At 37.6% G+C, this 26,303-nt stretch overlaps 1 protein-coding gene across 1 annotated transcript in view; it reads left to right on the top strand.

The window, feature by feature from the left end:
* Nucleotides 1–26,303, top strand: part of syt7a (synaptotagmin VIIa) — a 124,688-nt gene that overhangs the window by 83,368 nt on the left and 15,017 nt on the right. Inside the window, exons 5-6 of the mRNA XM_079602805.1 lie at nt 9,425–9,796; nt 16,865–16,981. Coding sequence (XP_079458931.1) covers nt 9,425–9,796; nt 16,865–16,981 — 489 coding nt within the window. The remainder of the gene's footprint in view (nt 1–9,424; nt 9,797–16,864; nt 16,982–26,303) is intronic.

Genomic DNA, 26,303 nt, shown 5'->3' with positions numbered 1-26,303 from the left:
AGGATATTTTAAATGGGGGGGCACAGGGGGGACCAAGAACCAGTCAGGGGGGGCCAATCAGAAAATTCAACTGAAAATAAATACTGGTTTAGAAAATATTAAGCATGATCACCAAAATCTTGTGCAATGCCACGTGCTCTAATATAGATGGTATTACATTTTTCTTTTTTGCATGGATTAGGGGTTCTCAAACTTTTTGGAGCCAGGGACCCCTTATAAGGGAAATAATTTTCCACAGAAAAATTTCCACTGTAAAAAAAAATGCCTTTCTTACTTAGTATTTTAGTCTTGTTTCCAGTCCAAATATCTAAAAATTCTTAAATCAAGATGCATTTACTAGAGGAGTAAAATTACATAAGATATTAATGAGGGAGCGGGTACTGAAATATTTTTGCACAAATGGTCTTCACCCAGGGTCGTATTTCTAAATAGCCTACTGAGGTCTCAAAGGTGATCTTACTAGGGGGGTTCGGGGGCATGCCCCCCCGAGGATTTTTTGTCTTTCTTGATCTACACATGTGCATTTTAAGGTGTTTTAAGGTAAAAACATTGGATAACTACAGCTTTCCAATTCCATTCCGTCTTTGTTATTCCAATACTTATACACATTTGAGGTACACAAATAAAGCCTAGCCTATATTTATACAATAATAATGGAAATATGTTTAATAGGTGATTGTGTTATTTAATTCCGCTTATATCCACTGTAATTAGCAAGGAAAACACATACAGTATATCGGTGTTAAATAGAAATACATTGTAAAATGTTATCCAGGTCTCATCCTGGGCACAGTATGCTGACCTGTAGCTATATTTCCTTTCCCAAAGCTGAGCTTTGGATACTTCTTATACTGATGGTTTCTATTGTTCGTTTAAAACTTCTATCTAAAATAGCAGTTTAGTTTAGCTATTTAAATCTTATCTCGCACTTTATGACTGTTAACTGCAGCGTCGTGCGGGAATTCACACTGGGCTTGTAGCTTCGATATTTCAAAATATATTTAGTGTGTAACTTACATACTTTCCTCCTGTTTTAAAAACGCGCAACTATGCTTCTTCTTCGCGCGAGTCTCAAATCAAGCAGTGATTGACAGCGCTCCCTCCTGACTTAAAAACGCGCAACTGTGATCACTTCTTCTTCGCGTTCGCGCGAGTCTCAAATCAAACAGTGATTGACAGCGCTCTGGTCCAATGGTGCGGTGGGCATTTTCAGGTTGACAGCAAATCTAACCCAATGAGATTGGAGGGGGGGCACCAGGGGGGGCCAATCATATTCCAGGGGGGGCCGGTGCCACCCCGTGCCCCCCCTCTAGACACGCCCCTGGTAGTCAGGACAGTTTGTCTTTAGTTATAGTCATGTTGTATAGATATTTTAGATGCTTGGATCTTGTATCATGGGATGCAGAATAGATCACCTATTGGCTCTAAATATACAGAGTATTTGGTTACACTTTATTTTAAGGTGACGGTTACATTATTTACTTATTTAAAAAGAACTGAGTAATATTAATTAACTACATGTACTTAATTAGGCTACTACATTTAGAGTTACGGTTAGGATTTGGTTTAGTGCTACTTATTTAGTGTTAAGTAGCCTACATGTAGTAACGGGTAACTACGTCACCTTAAAATAAAGTGTTACCAATTTTTTTTTATTGCTAAATATGGCTAAACTTGGATATTTAATTGTGCATGCAAATAGTTTTGGCCATTTTAACATTTGTGGTCAACTAACAAGCAATTACACTAATAATTTAAACGGAATCTTTAGCAAATCTCAAAAATAATATCCAGTTTTTCATACTGTACATTATTATGTTGTAATGCCTAAATTCACCCTTAAACTATATAATATCAGCCGTTTATCAGTTATTGACCATAACATGAGAATAAATATTGTCAGAATATATGCCTAGCCTATATATATATATATATATTTTTTTTTTTTCTGAAATCTGATTCCTCACCTGGTTTTGATTCAATCTGCGGCTGCCAGCTTTGTCACTGAAAGCTCTTCTTGCTCTTATCCTGCTGGTTTTGATGTTGTAGTTGGTGTTGATGTTGTATTGTGTTTGAGTGGTCCGGCATTGTTCCTTAAATCTCCTGATAACTGCATGATGACTTTCACCAGGTCCACAAACCGGTGACCACGATTATGAAACACCGATGACAAAAGTAACCCTTTGTCTATATGAAGTCTGCAACATTTACGGGTGTCATCATTAATGCGACGCATGTCACCGGGAGAGCAAACGTGGTTATTTGAAGCCTCAGGGTCGTTGTAATGTAAACCCATTCGTAAGGCTCTGCTACGCCCCCTATAGGAGGATCTGCACTTCTCACTGCATCTTTAAAGCCCAGGGTGACTTGTGTTGTGTCTTGTAGCTCGCTGTGAGGTCACGCATGTTACACTCTCACGGGATAAATCATTGTTATTTATCCAACCCTGTAACCGTTTCTTCTCTCCCAATGTTTGTCCTTTTCCTCCTTTTTCTCTCTCTCTCTCTGGCGGACCCCTCAGTGGGGCGGTGCCCGGGGGCCAGAGAGGGTCCGTGGGGGGTGTATTTGGGGACGGAGGGGGGCCGTCCCGCAGTGACAGCGTGAGGAACATGATGACGGGGGGCATTAAAGCCGGCAGGTGGCAGACGGTGCAAAGCCGCCTGCAGTCAGGAGACTTCAAGAACGGCAAGTGAGTCGAGCCCACTGGAGACAAGAAAGAGAGTGTGTGTGTGTGTGTGTGTGTGTGTGTGTGTGTGTGTGTGTGTGTGTGTGTGTGTGTGTGTGTGTGTGTGTGTGTGTGTGTGTGTGTGAGAGAGATGCTTAAGAAAGTTAAAAATGCCTTTTGTGTGGGTCTGCACTTTGCTGAGATTTCAGGCCGCCCTGCAGTCTAATAATAGCAGAATCCGTACGACTGACTCACACACACTTAGACGCACTTAGACGCGACGATCACTCATTTCAGTCCATTATAAAACACAACACCCGCAATGGCTCAAAAGACGGCGTAATTGCTGATATCATGCACCTGATTCAGCCTGATGCGAATATGAAATATAACTGCAAAGCAGAAGGGTCTCGTGTGAGCCTGAAGGGGGTTATTTTGCAATATTACAGACTGGCTGACTACATGATCCGGCTTGTTATACGGCTACTTAACATATTAATGCACTGGAAATAATGATTTTTATTGAGTTTAATGTTGACATTGCACTTTCTTATTGTGGTCGATTCATCTGTGCATATTATTTCAAGTAAAAACAAAGGCCTTCATAATCTTTCATATTTCTGTTTCAAATAAATTCGGCTCTTTTGAACATTCTAATCATCAAATAAAGTATTTTTCACAGTTTCAACAAAAATATGAAGCAGCAAAACTGTTTTCAACATTGATAATCATCATAAATGTTTCCCGAGCATCAAATCATCATATTAGAGTGATTTCTGAAGGATCATGTGACACTGAAGACTGGAGTAATAATGCTGAAAATTCTTTGATCACAGGAATAAATTATATTTTAACATTATATTCACATAGAAAACTGTTATTTTAGATTGTAATAATATTTCTCAATATTACTGTTTTCACTCTAATTTTTGGGGGTCAAAAATCGTACAGATCCCAAAATTTTGAACGATAGTGTAGATGTACACAGAAAATTACAGCTCCTGTCAGAATAGGAAAGAAATGTTTAGCTGCTTTAGTAAAAAAAAAAAAAAAATTCAGTCTAGCTCAAACTAAAGCGCAGCATCTCTTTAAAACAAAGTGATTGGCTCTTTGAACTGAAAGACAGGACCATTCCTGCAGCTGTATTTTTTTTTTCATAAGTGGTCAATTTCTTTCCCCCTCTGGTAACACACACCGTTCACAATCCAATCAGTTCCAGATGGTGTATTTCACTCCCATTTTGAAGTAAAATTGGTTTGCAGACAGCATTACATGTTGATTTTATTGTATTTTGTGAGAAAAAAATGATCTTTAATATGATACATGAGGCTAACAGCCATTATAATATTTACCATTACATTTATTTGACTGCAAAGTTCCAGTTGACCAGAATCAAGAATGAATCAGAATTAAAAATAACGGTTCTTTATTGGCATCGATGGTTCCATGAAGAATCTTTAAGAACCTTCCATTCCACAAAAGGTTCTCTATAGTCAAATAAAATGCAAGATTTAGATTATTAAAATGTTCTTTACACTAAGAAAAAAATTATTTTAAGAATTTTCACCCAAAATGGCTGTTCTATGACATCACTGTGAAAACCTTCTTTTGGAACCTTTAGTTTTCAGAGTGTGTTCCAGCGAGCTGTGTAATAATCACAATCAGACGCGAAAATATGATGCGTTCCCATGACAAACTTCCATAATTTATCTGATGACTTTCCGAAGAGCAGATTTGTCAAACTATAGGCACACAGTTATAGTTTTCCAGAAGCCGTTTCAGTGACATGAGCGATGGCTGGAGGATGTTAAACACGAGTTTTCCATATTAATCGCCAGCTAGTGAAACCGTGTAGCACAAAATATTAATGCGTCCTATAAACGTCCTATAAATGTGCTTAATATTTCAGTGAATCGTAATGTGTATCTGTCAGCAGTGTGAAATGAATCCTGAGAGAGGAGGAAATTTCATTACATTGGTTAGAGAAAGTTTAGAGAACCCAAACTGATTTATTTCAGTACAGCAGTTTTACTTCCATAACCAGTGTATTTCGTCAGTGTATAACCAGAGTAAAACGGTACAGGCAGAGAAGTAGGCAGACTTCCCACACAGCAAATAAATAAATGATCAGATATGTTTTAAAATATAGAAAAATATTGCTGATATCAATTTTCAAATACATTTACATAAATGTATTTTTAATAAGAGATAAGAGACAAGTTTGAGTTATTTCATCATATTATTTATATATATATATATATATACACAAACGCATTATAAAATATATTATGTTATGGTAAATATACTGTATTTATTATTAAATATATTAAAATGTGATATTATGATATATATATATTATAAAATACTGTATTTTATATATTTATATTGTCTATATGTGGCATTTACCAAAAAAAATAAAATGTATGACTGGAAATGCATGTTCCTGCCCAATGAAATACATTTTGTTATCAATTTTGACATTTAAAGGTTTACAAGAAATATTTTTTCATATTTGAAAATCATATTTCATTAAGCTGCACTGTTTAGAATACATTTTGTCATATATTTTAGGGCCATTCTTTGGTATATCGTGAAACTAAATACATTTATATTGTTAATATAGCCTATATTTTGAATAAAAAAATAATTAAATATATTTTCTTGCCCCTTGAAGTACATTTTGTAATATTATTTTAGCATTAAAAAATATATTTTCATATTTGAAAAACATATTTAACTAAGCTGTGCTGTTAACAACATCTATAGCATATATTTGAAAGATATTGTGGCAAAAATGCCATATGTGTTATTGTATCCATCATGAATTGACTGGATTGTTCAAAGCGGATCTAAAATAACATTTCAGAGACGTACCACCAATGACGTAAGACCAGGAAACATGTGATGCACAAGTTTGGACAATTTTGATTTCTTGCTGAGTATGAGACTAACTAACAAGAAACACCAGGGGAATGAACAGATGAAGTAATGAATGAGGAACCAAACCTCACAAAAGATTTCTAAAACACAACCTCACCAAAACAAACCCAGAGCTGCTACAACACTACTGTATCCGTGTGCCGCTCGAGTGCACGCGCACACACACACACACACACACACACACACACACACACACACACACACACACACACACACACACACACACACAGGCTCAATTTAAGTTTTCTTCACACCCTTAGCTAACACCTCCTCTCCTCACATATTCTCTCTCTGTCTCACATCTCTCTTCTCTCGCTCCATCCATACCACCAGTCCTCGTTCTTCTCTCGTTCTCTCTCTCTCTCTCTCTCTCCCTCTCTCAACACGCCCTCCGTTTTTCTCCGTCAGTAATTGGATTCTATTTTCAGGCCGCTATATGTGTCTGTCTCTTGTGTTGTGTCTCACATCCTCTCTTCCCTGTCTCTCTTCTCTCCTCCATCGTGTTCTCCACTACGGCTTGTTTTGCTCCCTGGTGTTTGTCCTGCAACTACCTGATGCCCTTTACCAGTCGAGGCGGTGCCAGTTCAGCCTTATGCCAGCTCAACATGAAATCAAATTTGACCCGCTTTACATTATTAATACATGCTCCTGGTCCTGCAGTGCAGGATGAACGAGAAAAACAGTAATATTAGATAATGAATAAGAAGATAATGTCATTGTTTTAGGCTACCGTCGTGGTTAATGCAGTAATTTAATGTGATAAAGGTTACAGCAATAATAAATTAGGATTGATTTGAAAAAGAAGCCGAACCAATTGTTTTGCTCTAAATGGTGAACTTGACCTTCATTCTTCACATCCAGGTCAAAGTGACTCAATAATGGGAGTATGCTGCCTTCAAGCCATGTGATTTTATATTTACTTTTGCTTTTTGAAATCTGACTAACCATTTCAAATGGCAGGATTCTTTAAACTTTTACTTAGTGTTGGATTTGAAGATGCTAGTTCCGGTTTAGGTTGTTGTTTTCTAAATTTTAAAACAAAAGCATTAACTGCAAACAGTTTTGAACAGTTTTGTCCATGTTACCGCCCAGTATAGCATGTGTACCAGTACCACCCACCCTGCCACACTTGCAATGTATTCAGATCAGGGCTTGACATTACCCCCCACCAACCAATTGAATTGTATATATTATGTCTATGTAGTCTTTTAAAAAGGCAATGTCAAAAATATAGATTTTTCTATACATATCGATACTGAAATATCTGAAACGCTTCCAATACTCATTTCCTGCAGAATAGATACAGGATACCAGCTGCTCTTTCTCTCTCTCTCATCTCTCGAGTGACACAAAACCCGCCTCTCTTCTCTCACTCGTTTCATTTGCTCCGGATGAATATTTTTGCTGTTAAAGGGCTTGACTCATTCCCGCAGATTTTGTGATCACACCCAAAGTGCGGCACATAAAGCCACATCTCAGTATAAATTGAGTTATTTTTCGCTGCTTTATTGCACTCAACAGTCAAAATGCCGGTCTTGGCGAGTATTCATGTAAACACAGTCATGTTTTAAGTGAACATAAACAGTTGAGAAAGAAAACGCATGTGTATCAATATATTGGATCAGTGCGTCAGGTCTTAAAGTGACAGCAGCCTAAAATAACTGCTGCCAAATTATGAGATAATATCAAAAATATCTATATGGGAGTTTTTCCCCTATGGTACCGATGTCAAAATTGTGGTCAGTGTAAGTGCTGAGTGGCTTGTAACTTTGGAAAACCACTAGATGTCAAGCCCTGATTCTGATATTGCATCACGGTCATCTGTCAGCTTAATGAATGGCGATACGAGCATCTTTACCAGCGAGATGTATATACCATTGATTTTCGTTTTGATTCTACCTTTCAAGTTGGTGGCATGTAAAATCAAAATCTTGGTAGAAACTAATTATTGTTTACAATAAGTTGTACTTTAGTTTGTATTCCCTTGTGTCCTGTTAAAGCATAATAGCTGTATTACTTTGCTAGAATATGCTCGTTTAGTCAGTTTATACGGTCACAGGTTTGTGCATCAATTTCACACCTAACGTGCATCTTTGGCTCTTCATTATGATGCAGAACCATTAAAAAGGTCTCCTGTGGTTGCTGGGAAATTAACAATTCTCGAATGTGTCTCTTTTTGCAACTAAAATCACTTGCGTGTCACATTGTATTTGAAGGCAGTATCTCCTCATTACATATCTTGACAGAAAAATATGACATATTACAGAAGTAAAATGCGATGTGAATGCCTTGTCATGCTGACTTCAGTATCAAGATGGTTTTCCTCCACTGGAGCAAGTTTGTTTTAATGAATTTTTTTTTTTGCAAAATTGTATCTTTAGGGGCACAGCAGCTTGACACTTGTTACTCATCTACCCTTAAAAGATGCATATTAGTATCTAAGAACATTAATATGTACTCTTAAGGTATTACTATGAAACTTTTAGGGCTCGATAAGATTGAAAGATGTCCCTTTAAGGCAGGGGTGTTAAAACCAGGGGTGTGGAGCACCAACTTGCCCCAATACACCTGCCTGAAAGTTTCTAGTATGCCTAATATGCTTTAATAAGTTGGTTCAGGCGTGTTTAATTAGGGCTGGAGCCGAACCCTGCAGGACAGTGACCCTCGTGGAGAAGTTTTGAACACCCCTGCTTTAAGGGTACTGACTACCGTTGTACCCTAAAGGTAAACTTCTGCAGGGATTAGACAAGCTGAAATGAGGAAGAATAGCCAGAAAATGCCGGAATCATGAGTGCAGCTCAGGTGAAACTCACTGTGAAGTTTCTGAGGTGAATTTGACACAGTTTTTAGATTAAAGTGAAACAGGGCTAATGATAGAAAGAGAGGGGTGTAATTGCTGAGGGAGGGGAGGAGAGGACAAAAGAATGACGGATGATCTAGCGTAGTTGGTTGGCTGTTGAAGAAACTCAGGGGGCCGAGGTGTTACTTAAAACGAGTGTCGCAAGAAGCGATGGGCAAAGTTAAGAGAAGAAAGGTGAGGCGAGGCATGTGCGAGGAGTAGACCGAGATGGGAGGCTCTCAACAGACCAAAAAACAGTCTCCCGCAAGAACCGGTGGCAGCCGCCTGACGCCACACACGCCGCGGCACACACATGCGCATGGCAAGACCCGACACACGCCGCGATCCAGTCAGGCACGCACGGGAGCGACACGCAAACAGGCCGCGCAGACGCACACACACTCTCGCCGCTCGTCGCTCGCTCAAGGAAGAAACGGACACACAGACCAGGGCGGCTGCGGTCTCTTCTGCTACCTGTGTTACAGTGGCTACTGCCTCTGTCTGATGCTTCTCTCCTTCTTTCTCCTTCTCCTCCTATCCCCACTCACATCTCGCACTCCTCCTCCTCCTCCTCCTCCGTCTTCTTCCTCTCCTCTACCCCCTTCTCCATCTGACGACACTATCTTTCCATTGTCCTTTTCCTCTCTGGCCATTCCCTTCTGTCCCCATCCTTCCCTAAACCTCTCGTCCTCTTCCATGTCTCCATTCTCTCCTCTTCAATCCCTAACCAACTCCCTGTCTCTCCTTCAACCGGATGCGAAACTTATTCCCTTCAACTTCTCGTCTCCTCTTTCTCCATGCTCCTCTGCGTCTCCTGATCCTCATCCGACTTCTTACAAATCCTCTTCGGATTCTTCTCCTCAACCCCGCCCTTTTGTTCTTGTCCCGCCTTCTCTCCTCCTCCTTCCTCGCCCCTCGCTCTGTCGCTCCCGCTCTTCCTCGTCTCGCTCCTTGCCCTCCCTCCTGCTCTGCCCGCACAGTTTGTCCGACCACACCCTCTCCTCGACCGAGACCTTGGACCAAATCCCATCGATGGGGGCGATACCTCGACCTCGCACCTTGTTGCGTCAGCAGAGCCTCCAGCAACCCTTGATCCAGGCTCCGGCCCCGAATTTGATCGACAGGCCTCCCAACTCCCAGAGTTTGGGTCAGCTGCACACCCAGCCGGGTTTAGGAGGGGGCGGTGGCGCGGGGCCTGGAGGAGGGACCGGGACCGGCTCAAGGAACTCCAGGGGCGGCCCGGCTGGAGCATCCCGCTATAGGTCAGGAGGCGCATCTCAGGTGAACCCTGGCAGCGTGGATCACATGATGGGTCAGATAACGAAACGAGGCCTGGACGTTAAATCCTTCCTGTAAGTCACTTCCTGTGTGGGTCTGTCCTGTGCATGCCTTTCTGTCCTGTATTTGCATGTATCAGTCTTATCTAAGTAATTTCACAAAATTGTTTAAGTAAGGTTCACCCAAAAATTTAAATCATTCGCTCGCCCTCATGTCGTCCCAAACCCGTATGACTTTCTTTCTTCAGTATAGACCTTGTGCGCCAGAGAAACAAGTGCGCAGCCATCTTTACAATATTGTCTTTGGACTTCCATTTTTGCTGTCGCTCTGTATGTTTCTATGGCATCGCTGTCAAAGGGTAATTCGCTGGTGAAGTGGATTTATTTATTGTAGAGTTAACTAAAGTTATCGCGAGCATTGTAATTTTTAAAGCAGATGTCTTAACAAATGTCAGTACCCCGGGAAGATTTTAAAATGGACAGTTAATTTATAAATACGTAAGATCGCTGTGGAAATACAAACTGGAAGAATAAAGACAACAAGTGCAGTGCTATAAAGGGACGGGGCTACAGAAGCTCTATGACAGAAAAAGAGAATTTTAGTGGAATGTTCACGCTGCTCTTTTCCATAAAAATCAACACATGCGGCGACTACAGACTGTAAAGCTACAAAAATTAGAAAAGAAGCACCATGAAAAGGATCTAGTTTCCTTTTTCACCGTTTGGCAAGTCTTTTGAAGCCGTATGATAGCTTTGCTAAGAATTTTGGCCACAACTCATACATTTTATTTGCGTTCTTGTAGAAGTCTCATAGGTTTCATATCAATACTTAACATCAATACTTGAATTTTTGTCTGTTTCTTGAACAAAGGTATATAGTTAGAATGTAATGGACTACTTTTAAGCTCAAAAGTGTCCATCATCATTCATTTTCATTGTTAGGAAAAGAGCAGCGTCACTGTCCGTCACCATTCTCAAAAACATCATTTTATATTCCATGCAAGAAACTAAGTCATGCATTTTTGGGTGAACCGTGCTTTAAGTGCTACAACAGCATTATATTCTTCCAGAGATATCTCAGACTACACAGGGGTCAGTTCCCTTTCTCTGAGAAGCTTTATTCATACTTGACCTGCTTTAGTGTGTGCTAATAATGGGTCTCTTAAAACAGTGTAAATGTCCCAGAGTTCAGCTGAAAATGATCTGCGTGCCTCTTCTTGTCTGTTCTCGTCTCTCTCTCTCTCTCTTCACCTGTCTGTCTCCAGACCCTGTCAGACAGTTGTTCATTCTGTCACACTATATCCCAGCCCCGCTGCAGGATATTACCCCCCTCCCTCAGCGTTCTGCACTGATCTGCTGTTTTGAGACGTTCTGTTTTATATGGCTGAACATTGCCTTGTGTGCGGTCTGCCTCAGCTGCTTTAAACATGACACATTTTAGGACCTCAGGGGACCGCTGGAGATATGGTACCAGGACTAATATTGTGCATGTATGTCAGCACATGCATATGTGTTCGGATGTGTTTGCCTGTGTGTGTGAGTGTAGTCAAGAATGATTAATGGTCTTTCTTTTGTTTTTAAAGGGACAGTTAACCCCATAATGAAAATGATCTATAAATAAGTCATTATTTATTTACCCTACAAACCGTTTGACTTTCTTCTTTCTAAACACCATAAAGTAGTCCATACAACTTGTGCACTATCTTCAAAAGCTAAACAAAGTCATATATATGCTTATATATAAGTAAAATGTACTGATATTTTCTGAATTCACTGATTTTCTGAAATGTTGAGTTTTCAAACTAAACCATGGCACTTTTGGTTGCGAAACATGGATAAACCAAGTGTGTGTGTGTGTGTGTGTGTGTGTGTGTGTGTGTGTGTGTGTGTGTGTGTGTGTGTGTGTGTGTGTGTGTGTGTGTTGAAAGACATTTGAAACATTTAAAAGGTACAATGGGGGTAAAACACAACTTTAATTTCAGTTTTTTTCTTACATGAAGCTTCCAAAGACTTGAAATATTGTACATGACTACTTTTAGGTTGGTTTTATAGTTTTATTGGTGTAGCTTTATAGTTCACTTAAGCTTTCGTTCTATGGAAAAGAAACAACATGATTTTTAAATGTTGTGTTTCATGAAAGAAAGAAGTCATACAGAGTTTAAAACGAAACGAGGGTGAGTAAATGATGGCAAAATATAAATTTTTGGGTGAACAATCGTTTTAATATCCCTCATGTTCAGTCTTTTGTTTACAAACAGGGTTGTTTATTCATTAGGAAAGTCTGAAACATAATTCCCTAGAATAGCTGTGAGTTATTGAGTGCACAGGACAGCAGACTTTCAACTGACCGCAGCACATTACGCTAGCTTGACAGGGGCTACAAGTCTTCAATAGATGCTCCGGCCGGTTTAACTCTGTAAATCTCTCCGGCTGCTCCTGCGAAGGAAGGGAGGGCAGGTCTCGTCTTAAATGACAAACAATTAACGCGACTGAACATCATCTAATTTCCCAAGATTATCCACACGTGAACACACAGCAAATCGGCGTGATTGATGGATTTCATGGCTCTCAAATGATGTAACATGGTTGAATTTCTAAGCCTGCCTCAGCAAGTGACGTTTGACTGTCGTGACGTATTTAACTGAATTAATAGATGCTTTCCTGAACGGGGTCGGTGTGAGAAAAGGCCTGTAATTTTCACATTTAAACAGCGATTTAGTGATGAATAGCTGTGTCTTCACACGCTGCTGGGTCAACAGCTTATTATGACAGGTTTGAAAGAGAATTTCTCCTGAAAAGCCGCAGAATATTTTCTACGAAATGCCATTAAGGCAGTCCAACCTGTGATATTTTAAAATTTTCTGATACACATCTTATACACTATTATGGTACTTATTAATATATTGAAATTCTGTAATCATTTACATTTACTCACTGTTATGTCGTTCCGAACCTGTATGATTTTTATGCTGATTTAGGGACAAAAACTACTATAAAAGTAGTCCAAAATAGTTAATATAACTTCAGCAGACTTGTGATATATATTGGAAAAATTTTAATGTAATTTCTTGCTATTTTTTCATCTTGGCTGCCTCTGGAGACTTTGATTTATATGATTATAATGTTAAAGCTGCACGTTTCTGGATATATTGAGGATCACGTTTTTTTGTTTCAAATGATTCTTCCATGATTCTGAACAGACTTCTAAACAAAATAGCATGTAATTTACTAGAGGTTCTGACAAAATATTAATTAATGCAGTTTATTTAAATGTTTAATTAATATGAATGATTATTTTTTTTTAAATCGGGTTGAATGAATGATTCAATGACTCACTCATAAATACTTCCCTTGTTTATTACCGGATGAATCAGTGTTTTTGAACAAATCTTTTAAATTAATGATTCAATGACATACATTTTTTAACAGTCACTTCTCGCGTAAACATTTAATCAGAACAATCGTTATTTGAAGTTACTCTATTTTGATCGCTATTCGCTACCGTAGACATCAGTGTTTAAATCCGAAATATAATGTTTTATCTCAGTATTTCTGTGATTATTTAAATATTTAACAGAAATAAGATACTGTGAGTTTGAAAAGGCAGTTTGTGAAGCTGTTTTTCATGCCTACACATGTTTGACTCGAGATCGCAATCTTTTAACGATTAATCGTGCCGCTCATTAACTTAAATTAATTAAAATTAATTAATCCATTTTTTGTGGGTGAACTATTCTGTAAAATCTGTTTTCTGTTTGGTTACACGTGTTTCTTTCCACGGTTTGTTCATGTGCGTTTGTACGCAGGCAGGTGTTGAGTTTAAAGTCTTTGCTACAGATTCACGTTAACCCTGAAGCATTGATTTTCTGTCCTCTGAATCATTACTCTCAAAACGGATTGTTACCCCAGGACAGAGAATGAAAAGAAAACAGAAAGAAAGTGAGGAAATATGGGATTTTGTCTGAGGTTCAGAAAACTACCATACTATTGCAGTTTGTTGTGCACAGTATGCAGATTTAGTATGCATTACATTTTGAATGCATTGAATAACGGATGACCTATACATTTGTCGCTCCATTTCCAGCATTGATAACTGTTAATACAGTCCTATACAGTTTGCATTGTTAAATGTTTCAATCGCATGTTTAATTCAGCATGTGGTCTTTAGAGCTCACCTCATAAATTAAACCAAATTATTTAACTTTTTTACATTTTATGCCTCAAATTTTGGGAGTTTGATCAAATAATGAACTGGAGAAAAAGACGAAATAGAGTCAATAGCCAAAGTTGCGAATTTAACTTGTGCGCAAAATTGTAATATCGCATAAAACATTTGGGAATAAAGCACCGCTTCCAATCCCATGTGTTCAAGAGAACAAAATCGTCACTTCCTGGAAATTTGGTGTAAAATATCTCTAATAAAAATGGAAGTTGCTCAATCGGGGAAGCCACTGCGGCTCTTTTTTGTACATCACAAATGACAAAATAATACAAAGCAATAAACGCTGTGATGTTCTCTTGTGCCTGGTGTTTGGAAATGCAATCGTGTGAGACGCCTCTGAGGGAATTAAACCAAATCATTCTGATTGCAGACTTTAGTTCAGGCATTTAAGAACGACCAAATCAACATTTGTGATGCTGTGATGCGATTGGTCCGCTGGTTAGTCCACATATCCAATCACATCCTCTGTTGAGTTTTTGTTGCGCATCGAGGGATTTATTCTGCGAATGTGTTTCCATCGTAGTTTACGCTCATTTGTTTTTTGTTTTTTTTCTGGCACATTTTTTTAATCTTTGCCTTTCCATCCGATTTCCTAAAATTTGCATAAAAATAGGCGGAACATAATGGGTTAAAATATAAAGTCAAGTGCATTGCTTTAAGGAAGTTTGCATACTTCACATTTTGCAAATGGTGTAGATCCTCAGCATCCATACAGAATTCACAATCTGTGAACAATGTTCATACTGCAAAAATAGTATGGAAGAAACTAGAAAACATCCGTGTTCCGTTTATGCTGGGAAGACTAAATATTTCATCTCCGCTGGTTAAAGGGGGATGTCATTGACACACATACATGGCCTTGGGTCTGATATAGAGACAGAAGAAGAGAAGAAGAAGAAAGGGAAGGCGAGAGGAACGGGGAGGGTTGTGTAATTGAGGGTTGTTGGTGTGTTATCAGTGGTCAGCGACGGCCCTGTTAACATCCCAGAACATTCGCCGTCCGGCTCTCACCGGAAAAGTGCTTCTTTTTATTGCTTTGACAATAATGATTCCTGTCTGTTGTGCGCGCATGAGTATGTGTTGTGCGTGCGCGAGTGTGTAGTCGCTCCAGCCAGGAGCTATTTTTTGCAGCCATTAAATTCTGAAAGGCAAAAATAGCCGGAGTGGGCCAAAATGGAGGGAAGCCCAGGAGAATATGAAGGAATGGATGGATTTACAGCAGGAGAGAGAGAGAGGGAAGAAATGGAAGTTGGGGAAGTGGAGGGGGGGTTAGAGAGTATTAAAACCACTTTAGATACGAGGAGAAGGAAAGGAAGTGAAGAACGAGAGAGCATAATGCCTTATGACGAGGTTAGAATTTAAAGGAATAGTTCGCCTGAAAATGAGAATACTGTCACCGTTTACTCACTCTCAGGTCGTTCCAAACCCGCTTGCTGCTGTTGTTTTTCTGTGGAACATAAAGCGATATTTCAAAGATGGAATTCCATAGGAATGTTTATATTTTGTCTCAAAATTATTTAATAAAGTATTTTATTAATCAAAAAATAACACATTAACAATATGAAAAATACACCTTTATTATTATATAAGCAGTACGCTTTAGAAAGGAAAGAGTGTGTGTGTGTGTGTGTGTGTGTGTGTGTGTGTGTGTGTGTGTGTGTGTGTGTGTGTGTGTGTGTGTGTGTGTGTGTGTGTGTGTGTGTGTGTGTGATTTGATTGATTGATGATTATGGCTTACAGCTTATGAAAACCCCAAATTCAAAATTAGAATATTGTGAAAAGGTTTTCATAAGCTGTCAGCCATAATCATCAAAATTATAACAAATAAAGGCTTGAAATATCTCACTTTGCATGTAATGAGTCTATATAATATATTAGTTTCACCTTTTAAGTTGAATTACTGATATAAATGAACTTCACCTGTGTATATATATGATAGTTAAATGTATTATTTACATATGTTTATAATTTGCGCACACACACATATAATATTGGTTTGTTACTACCGTATTTGCGTTTGTGAACCTAATAATTTTCATGTGAACTGTTCCTTTAAGATCAGGAGGGACAGACGAAAGCTTTCAAAAGCTGTTTAAGAGGAGTTTAATAGCAGGATATTAGAGAAAGGTCCAGGCTCAGAGATGAGGGGGATTTGTAAGTAGAGAGAAAATTGAAGAATGTAAGAAAGAGAAGAGAAGAGGAGAGGAGATAGAGGGTGAGCAGTGACCCAGAAAGCAGAAGCTCAGTGTCGACACCTCACTCACACACACACACACACACACACACACACACACACACACACACACACACACACACACTGCACTCTCAAATAGAAACAATTAGTCCAGATCTCTCTAACGGGCCTCAATTAAGGCTGAAGAGAGAGAGAGAGAGAGAGAGAGAGAGAGAGAGAGAGAGATGAGGATGAAAACACCAGTGAAAGAGGGAGACGGTGAATGTGTCGAGTGACGAGGACAGTAAATCAATGTGTGTGTGCGAGAGAATGTGACTTTGAGTGTTTACGGGCCCGTTTACATCAAGATCAGCTCTAAACGCGACGGGAATGACTGGAGAATCTGTATTTCCCAGATAACATTTTCGATTCGAATACCTGCAGTTCGAAGTCATGCCGACTTTAACTCTCCTTGTATCGGTAAGCACAGGTTTGCCATTGAGATACAACCAAAGTTAACATGCGAAATGCAAAAAAGCGCACATTGATGAATCAGCGGCTGTAAAACAGAACGTGTGCAGTGCGGTCTGAGGAACGGGGCTGATATAACACTACACTAATATTATCTGCTGCCTAATAACAGTTTCTTGTTCTTGTGTGTTTCCTCTCGCTCTCGACTCTTCCTCTGCACTTTACTGCGCTCTCTTTCTGCTCTCTCTTTGTTTTGTGTCTCATTTTCTTGGTGAAGGGAAGGAAAAATGGTGGTTCTCTCTCTCGCGATCGGATTGGCCGAGCATGACGACTTTGCCAATCTTCCAGACCTACAGGAAGTACCGCCCAGTCAAGAAACCACTCCTGAGAAGAGGTATCTGTCAGAGAGTGTGTGTGCGTGTGCGTGTGTGTGTGTGTGTGTGTGTGTGTGTGTGTGTGTGTGTGTGTGTGTGTGTGTGGAAAGATGCATTACATGTTTGACCAACCCACAGCAAGCGGTAGAGCTCCTGCTAGAGAGCAGGGGATTGTGGGTAATACCCAGCATAGCGTGTATTTGCCACAGGCTCTGAGGCAGCAGATACAGACACAGCGGTGCGCCGCTCTCGCTTTCAAGTCGTAATGCGAGTTAGTAGTTTCTCTCAAGCTCTGTTCCAAAACGCTAGTGAGCCGTCATGCTCGTCCAACATGGGCAGCCAAATCTCATAAGTGACTTATTTGTAGTGCACTTCATAGGCAGCAACTTCACATGGCAGGTGAACGACAAAAAAGACCACTACACATGGGAACTGACTCAAGCTGTGTCCCAAACGATGCACTATACACTATGCACTTATGCACTATGTACTCAACCGTGTAGTGTATGAACTTTAATACGTTTATTTTGTCCCCTCCCCGCTACGTAATTAAAGCTGCCACAGTCGAGTGCATGAAGTGTCCACCGTTCCACAACTTCCTTTTTTCGTTTTAAATAACTGCATCATCCGGGTACTTAAAGGGGTCATGACATGTTTTTATTTATTTTATTATTATGTTCTCTTAGGTGCAATTATAGTGTTACTATAGTTTTTTTTTACAAAAAACTTTTAAAATGTAGTGATTTATGACCTTTTCCCACCCTGTTTCTCATCCTCTGATTCAAACAGTCTGTTTTGGGGGTGTTTCCCCTTTAAGAGTTCAGTGTTAACGCCCACTGTTATGATTGGCTAACGTCAGTGCCTATGCATCGATTATTAACGCCCCCAGCCAGAACATTTGCGGATTCGGCTTAGTAGCGTTTAGTAGCGGGTGATGCATGCGAAGCGATGGCTCTTGCAATGATAAAACCGTATTATGTTTGAGCCGGAATCAGAGGAAAATGAACCATCACCACAACAACGAAGACTGGATCAGCCCGTGTCCACATGGAAAGTGAAACTATTTTGAATTAATAAAAAAATTGTAACCCGAGACACTTGAAAACGGATTATTGTTGCATAATTATCATATAGCTTAATTTGCTAACAGTTTAACATTATTTAACTAATTTCAATGAAATGATAGGGTGTACCACGGACAAAAATGCATGCACAGGCCATATTTGAAGATGCAGCATTGATAAAGGCAACATTTTTAATTTTCTATCACATGTAGGCCTACTAGAAAGGCGACATATTTTCAAGATTCTCTTAAACAAATGTGTTTATATTAGCCATGATAAAAAGTAAGTTTGCGTCGTCGTTGTTGAGCCCAGAATAGTCGGCACGGACTTATCTTTGAGCAACAGTTTTCTGGCAAAGCCAAGCATCATACTGGGATTTTTTCTCAAAACAGTCATCCTTAAATGTATAGAACAAACGCTTAAATTAACACTGGCGTGACTGGGACGTGCGCAAAAAAAAAGTAAAGTTTGGCATTAGCATACTGCTAATCGAATGATTACTATGTTGTCATGTTTACATTGTAGTACCCTTAAAAATAGCCCAATTAGATTTAACCACTTCATCAATTCTTTGCAGTATCAATGCTAAACGGCACTATAATTACGAGAACTGCTGTATTGACAAGTTTATAAAATAGCATTTTTACTAAATTGAATTATATTCCAATAGTTTGATGCTAGCATGTGGCTAAATAGCAATGCTCATGAGAACTAGGAGAAATGGCACTTCCAGTTAGCTTGGCGTTAGCATGTTGCGATACTCTAACGTATGATACCGCTGTTATCAATTCGCTTCAGCATCGACGGTCATCGATGGTAAATGCGAGAATGACCGAATTTTCAGCTGATTCTGGAAGAGTTTGATGATAGCATGCTAGTAAGCTAAGAGCACACAACTCAAATGAACATAAAATACACAGTACAAACAAGTTACGAATTAAATAGTGCATTTTTAACTATTTATATTACAACTGTTTGATGTTAGCTTGTGGCTATGAGAACTACACGAGAAACACTTTTAGTTGATTTTACTATTAGCATGTTTACTCTAATAAGCCTTAAAAATACATTGCAAATAGTAAATTCTAGAATGAAATATTTTACCAATTCTTTTCAGTATCGACAAGAACGTCATGCTTACATTGCGATGTTACCAGCCTTAAAAATGTTGCCCATACAAATAATAAAATTAAAATAGCCCATTTTTAATTAGATTGAACAATTGACGATGCTTTTTCAGTGTTGATGAAAAAAAATCTACTGAACTAACAGCATACTTTAATTAGAATGAATAAACATAGTACAGTGTAAAAGTGTGTTTTTGATTATTTATATTAATATTTTTTGTGATCACATATAGTCACCATCCACCATATAAACGTATTCTTTATTAATTTTTAATTTTTTTCATATATTTTATTGGAAACAGCATTCAAACAATATTTGCAACGTAATACAGTACAACTCTCCATTTTATATAAACGTATTCTTTAGCTCTTCACATTGTTTTCTCTGCGAAAGATGCAATTTTGTCACAATGCGTTCATTTCCACCTGTATCTCGTGGAACAGGGAACGCGCCGGTTTCTCTCGCTAGGTTTCGGAAGAGAGCTTCAGAATGGCTGATATGAAGTAAATTAACAAGCTGTATGTTCAGCTGTATGTCGCTAATAAGTAATGAGCTCATTAATCATGCTAATGAGACTCACCTGAGGCTAACGGGCTGTTTGAATGCCATTGGTGGCTGTGTGGGCCAGGGCTCAGCCAATGAGGTGTGAGATACTGAGACTACTTCCTGCTGAGATGTGAACGGTTGCGATCTTTACTGCGTGTCTTGTTTGTGTCTGGTTTTGGCATTTTTATGCCTATTTGTTTTTCTTTCATCCTCTGACTTTAGCGTAAGATCCTTTTATCCCAACTCTCCTTGAACACGTCTCCCAAGTTCACACTTTTTTTCTTGTCTTTTATGCTTTTATATTTGTTCTCTCTCACTACAGTAGGTGTCTCATTAGCTTTACTTTTACCGCCCCGGCTGTGTTTTGGGAATGGAAATACTGTGCAATACGCAGTACACACTATATAAATAGCATGTGAAACAATGTGCAACATATAAGAATAAACATTTCAAACAGTGTTCTTCATTATCACATGACCTCATTACATATAAGTAATCATTTATATATATATATATATATATATATATATATATATATATATATATATACAGCACTTTATATGTAATATTTGTATAATAAAGTTTTACATATAAAAATTATATAAATAATACAATTATATATATAATGAAATTTTATTTTAATATAAATATATTTAAATAGTATCTTTTATGCAGATATATGTAAAACGTTGCACATTCTGTATGTATTATATAGAAATAAATATATAATATATTTAAAAAGTTATATTTTTTGTCAAATTTTATATATAAAAAACATTGGTGAACTTTATTATTATATATATATATTTTTTGTTTTCATGTTAATTTTCACTTATTAATGGCACTTTATATATTAGCATTTTTAAATGTATTTTTTATTATTAACTTTAATGTTATGTAATTAATAATGACATTTTTAAAATATCTTATTGTATTTTAATGGGAAAAGGGTTGAAAAAAACGATCCAATTTACAAAATAACCATATTTATTTTTCAAAGTGTCCTTTATTATTTTGAAAACAATAATGCACTATTAATGTAATTATAATATATATATATATATATATATATATATATATATATATATATATATATGCGCATTGTGGGGATATTGTATTCTGCACATTTAGGCAAACAACTGCTTAGTTTTGCATTAATAAAACATTCACAGTATGCATACTGCAGAAATAGTATGAGTAGTATGCTATTTCGAGCACAGCCTGTTTGTTTTCTTGTGTGTGCATTTAGTGAATTGCTCTGCAAAGGGTTTTTATTATTTAGAATCATGCCTGTCACTCACGTAAACATCCATTTATTAAAAAAGCATTCCTCTATCGCTACCACACTGATGATCATAGATAACACACACTCGGCCTACACCTCTCGAGGGAAATCCTCTCTGGCTAACCAGCGATCATCGGTGAACGTTTCTGCGCTGGATGATGGCACTGAGTCAGAGGCTGAATTAGTTTTTGATCATTTGGAGGGCCGACGAGTGATCGCAACTAAATTAGAGAACGCAGACGTGAGTGTCTCTCTCTCTCAGTCTCACAAACAGGCGCTGTATGGCATTAGGTTTATGATTTACTGCGTTTGGTGGCGTGCCAGTGAGAGCGAGTGTATTGATGGCTAATTTACAGGCCTCTGACTGAAGTGGTGTAACTCTCCTGAGACTGGAGCTGACACACACTCCGATGCCTCTTTAAACACGAGGAAAACATTAGGGGTCTCCCTGATCACCATTAATATTATACAGACTGATGCAAGACTTCATTATGCTGGAGACACCTGTAGTTCCTGTGCTGCTAGCGCCCCCTCTGTTGAGCTCGAGTACTGTTGCTCTCAACCTGAGAAAGTGCACTAGTGTTGTTCAGTCCAGGATGATGAGCAATTTATAACAAAGACATAAAAAATTGGAAAAGCTTTATGATGGTACTTACAGGTGAAACTCGAAAAATTTGAATATGGTGCAAAAGTTCATTAATTTCAGTAATTCAACTTAAAAGGTGAAACTAATATAGACTCATTACATGCAAAGTGAGATATTTCAAGCCTTTATTTGTTATAATTTTATTGATTATGGCTTACAGCTTATGAAAACCTTTTCACAATATTCTAATTTTGAATTTGGGGTTTTCATAAGCCCATAATCATCAAAGTTATAACAAATAAAGGCTTGAAATATCTGACTTTGCATGTAATGAGTCTATATAATATATTAGTTTCGCCTTTTAAGTTGAATTACTGAAATAAATGAACCTTTGCACCATATTTACATTTTTTGAGTTTCACCTGTAAAAGTAATACTTAAAAATATAATGTACAATGAAATACAATGAAATATTATGTTCATTGTAGTAGATATGTTGTATTAATAGCTTGTAGTGTAAATAGTTGTTCAAAAGAGTAAAGCGATAGTTTAACCAAAAAGTGAAAATTGTTGTTCTCTCATGTTGTTCCAAACCTTTATGAGTTTCTTCTGTGAAAAACGAAAGATATTTTGAAGAATGTTGACATCTGACGGCACCCATTGACTTCCATAGGGTATAAAAAATACAATGAAGTCAATGGCTAACTGTCAACTGTCTGGTTACATTTTTGTTCTATAGAAGAAAAAAACTCATTCAGGTTTGGCAAAACATGAGAATGAATGAATGATGGCCTACTTTTCATTTTTGAGTGAACTATCCCTTTAACTGCATGTGCTGTAACCATTTTTGTTCTGAATCTCCACTTGACTCTGAGAAGTTCTGGGTGATTTATTTGGTCTTTCTCTCTCCTTTCCGACTCAAACACGTTTTTCTTTTCTCTCGTTCTCTGGTTAATTAGGGCTGGGGTAAAACTCAGGGCTCGCCAAACACACACACATGCAATTAACTCCGCCAGGAAGAGCGAGCAGACTAATAAGGAGAGAGACTGTCGGAATGGCCAAGCCTTGGAGCGGTTGGCACGTTCCTCCGCTGCTCTGAGGGCTTGTGATTACCCACAATGCAATGCCCAGTGAATGAGAATCAAACAGGAAGAGCTCAGCGCTGGTGAACCAACATCGCCGAGCTCTTGTTCTAAAGCAGCCGCAGATATAATGCGGAAAGCAAATGATCTCAGAGACGGAGATGATGCACACACACACGCTCGCACACACTCACTCGCACACAGGCTTTGAAGTGCTATCTGATGGTTATATCTCTATGAAGTGCTTGAATCAGCGTGAGCGAGATTACAGCACTGGATCACTGAATGCCCGAGTGAATCTTATGATGCCCGGGTCATAATTCACCACAACATCAAAAACAACAAACAGAAGAAATGATTAGGCCTGTGAATTTCATGCATTGAGTACAATTATTTTAGAAGAATATGTAGAATATTTTTTTTAACACTTTTTGTCTATTCAATTATTCTCTTGTCTGCTACAATAATGTCTTCAAATGATCTATTTTTGGTTAATTTTCACAGCATACACTCTAAAAAAAATGCTGGGTTGTTTCAACCCAATTTTGGGTCAAATATGGACAAACCCAGCCGTTGGGTTAAATGTTTTAATTACATTTTAACCCAACATTTGGGGTTTGTCCATATTTGACCCAAAATTGGGTTGAAACAACCCAGCATTTTTAGAGTGTATATATGCAATTTATTATTAATTAATAATTACATTTATAAAAAAAATATATATTTTTAAATGAACATAAATACAATTTAGTACAAAATACTAGCATGACACACACATATATTTACTATTTGTTTATTTATTTATTTAAATGAGCATACATTAAATGCAAACACCATTATTATATATAGGCTACTTACAGTTGGATTTGCAATTGGTAATTCTATAAATAATATTATTTATTTAATTTAGTAGTTATGATTATGAATATTTTGTACATTACAATATGCTACAGAGAAATGAGGTTAACATGCTTAATATATTCATGAATATAATATCACGATGCAGAAAGTACACTAATAGTCTTAAAATAGACTTCTTGTTGACTTGCAGATTGTGGGCCGGGGTGTGACCCGGACGTGTTCCTGACAGGTTTCGTGTCATTCACTCATGTGCCGTGTGCAGAGAGACGCAGAGATTCATATCACGTCTCACATGCTAACACACACACACACACACACACACACACAGCTTTTCTCTGCCATTTTGCTGTTGATTCAAGCGTGCGCCACCTTTATAGAGAGGCTTTGCTGTGGATCGGGACTGAAGCTCCCACTGTGATCATGGCATTTAGATTGAATGGATTTAAAAGCACACACACACACACACACTCACAGAGAGAGAGAGAATAAGTGCTGTGAGACTCTGGAGTGTGTTGTGTCAGAGAGAGGATCTTTCTGATGTAAATCCAGCCGTAGGCTCTCTCAGATTCTCTATACTCTGTTAGTTTGAGTCTATGAATGAAACTCATTCACACACTGTTGTTCTACTGTACACGCTTTTGACATTTACACTATTCAGAAAACCTGGAGTTCTGCAAATTCTGCTGTATATGCATGACTGGAAGAAAAACTGCATATATATATATATATATATATATATATAATTTAATATTGAAATTTGCACATTCTACATAGGCCTACTCTAGTAAAATTAGTACGGTATGATTTTTTTTTTATATTTTTGAAAGACGTAACGAAAGCTGCATTTATTTGATCAAAAATACAGTAAAATTTTGAAATATTATTACAATTTAAAATAACTGTTTTTCTATGTGAATATATTGTAAAATGTAATTTATTCCTGTGATCAAAGCTGGATTTTCAGCATCATTACTCCAGTCTTCAGTGTCACATGATCCTTCAGAAATCATTCTAATATGATTTATGAAACATTTATGATTATTATCAATGTTGAAAGCTGTTTTTCTGCTCAATGTTTTATCATTTTTTCAGGATTCTTTGATGAATAGAAAGCTCATAAGAACAGATTTCTTTTGGAATAGAAATCTGTAACATTATAAATGTCACTTTTGATCAGTTGAATGCATGCTCGCTGAATAACAGTATTATAGTGTGTGGTTGGAAACACACCCGTACACTTCTGTGCGGCGTGTCGTTCGTGTTTTCAGTGGGAGCGTCTGGATTATAGTATCAGCAGGAATTAAAACCCCAGCGACAAAAGCTTGTTTCTTTATTGACTGTTCAATCTTACACAATCGTGGCCGCACACACACACACACACACACACACACACACACACACACACACACACACACACACACACACACACTCTCTCCCTCAGCGTGTGGGCGGCTTGTGTGTAGACACGTCTAGTGTTATGCAGATAACGGGACACTGTGGATTGTGGCTGTGGATACGCATATTGTTGCGGGCATTCATTTGCATAAAAATGCATATGATTTAAATGATTATATAATGTAGCTCTTTATGCAGTTCTGTCTGAACCTACACACAACACAGTTTCAGAATAAGCTACGTTTGCATCCATGAAGAGCAGATTACTGGTTTAAACTTCTGTGTTATATAGCAGCATATGATTTGTAACATTTTTTACATTTTTATGCAAAATATACTTCTTTTTTTTTGTATCGTGCCTGTTTATAAAGTTTGTAAAAAGCTTTTTGCACAAAAAGCAGGTTTTCAAGATCATTTTCCGTCCACGCTGACCTGTAGAGTTAAACAGGCCGTTTATGCTGCTGTACCTTTAAGACGTCTGTGCTCATGATCTGTGTTGTGATTGGCTGATGTCTTCGCATGTGAATTAGCTTTCCTTACTTCCAGTTTGCAACTCTGAAGGATTTCAAACAAGCCCTGATTTTCATGCATCCTATTTAGGATATTTTTATGAAATTTGATTGTAACTTGTACATGTAAAAAATATTCATAAAGTTGATATAAAATATCATTCATATATGTCACAATATGGCTGACATTACTCTGACATTAATATTCTATTATATATTTATATATACATAACATTAACTATAATATTATATATTAACTAATAATATCATATATAAAATTGTATTATAAAGTATTATATTAATAACCTATATATATATCAATGTTTTTATAAAATGTTAATTTTCGATTTAATATATAATTTATATTAATATTGTATTATATATTTCTAAATTTAACTAATATAAATATATATATTCTTCTTATAAATATAGTTAAATATTAATATAAATTATATATTAATAAAAAAATAAAATAATAAAAAGACTCTATATATGTATATACCTGTATATTGTTATTAATATTTTATTTATATTAATATTCTATTATATATTTACATATACATTTTACTTATAATATAAATATATATATATATAACTATATATATTTTCCGATTAATCCTTATTTTTGTGTGTTGTAGATCCTGAATGGTCAATTACTCCATATAAGTGTGTGTAGCATCATCATGATGTATTATCAGTGGAGTTGAACAACATCTAGTGACAAATAGCCGTGAGCGTGAGCTCTTGAGACGAGCAGAAGATCTGAGGGTCAAACCCTGCAGAATAATGGAGCTGTCCGTGGTGCTGACGCTGTGTGTGCGTGTGTGTGTGTGTGCGTGTGTGTGTGCGTGCGTGTGTGTGTGTGCGTGTGTGTGTGTGTGTGTGT

The sequence above is a fragment of the Phoxinus phoxinus genome, assembly GCF_949152265.1.
Source record: "Phoxinus phoxinus genome assembly, chromosome: 25".
NCBI lineage: Eukaryota > Metazoa > Chordata > Actinopteri > Cypriniformes > Leuciscidae > Phoxinus > Phoxinus phoxinus.
The sequence above is the reverse complement of the archived record's forward strand: the minus strand, read 5'-3'. Positions and strand labels throughout refer to the sequence as shown.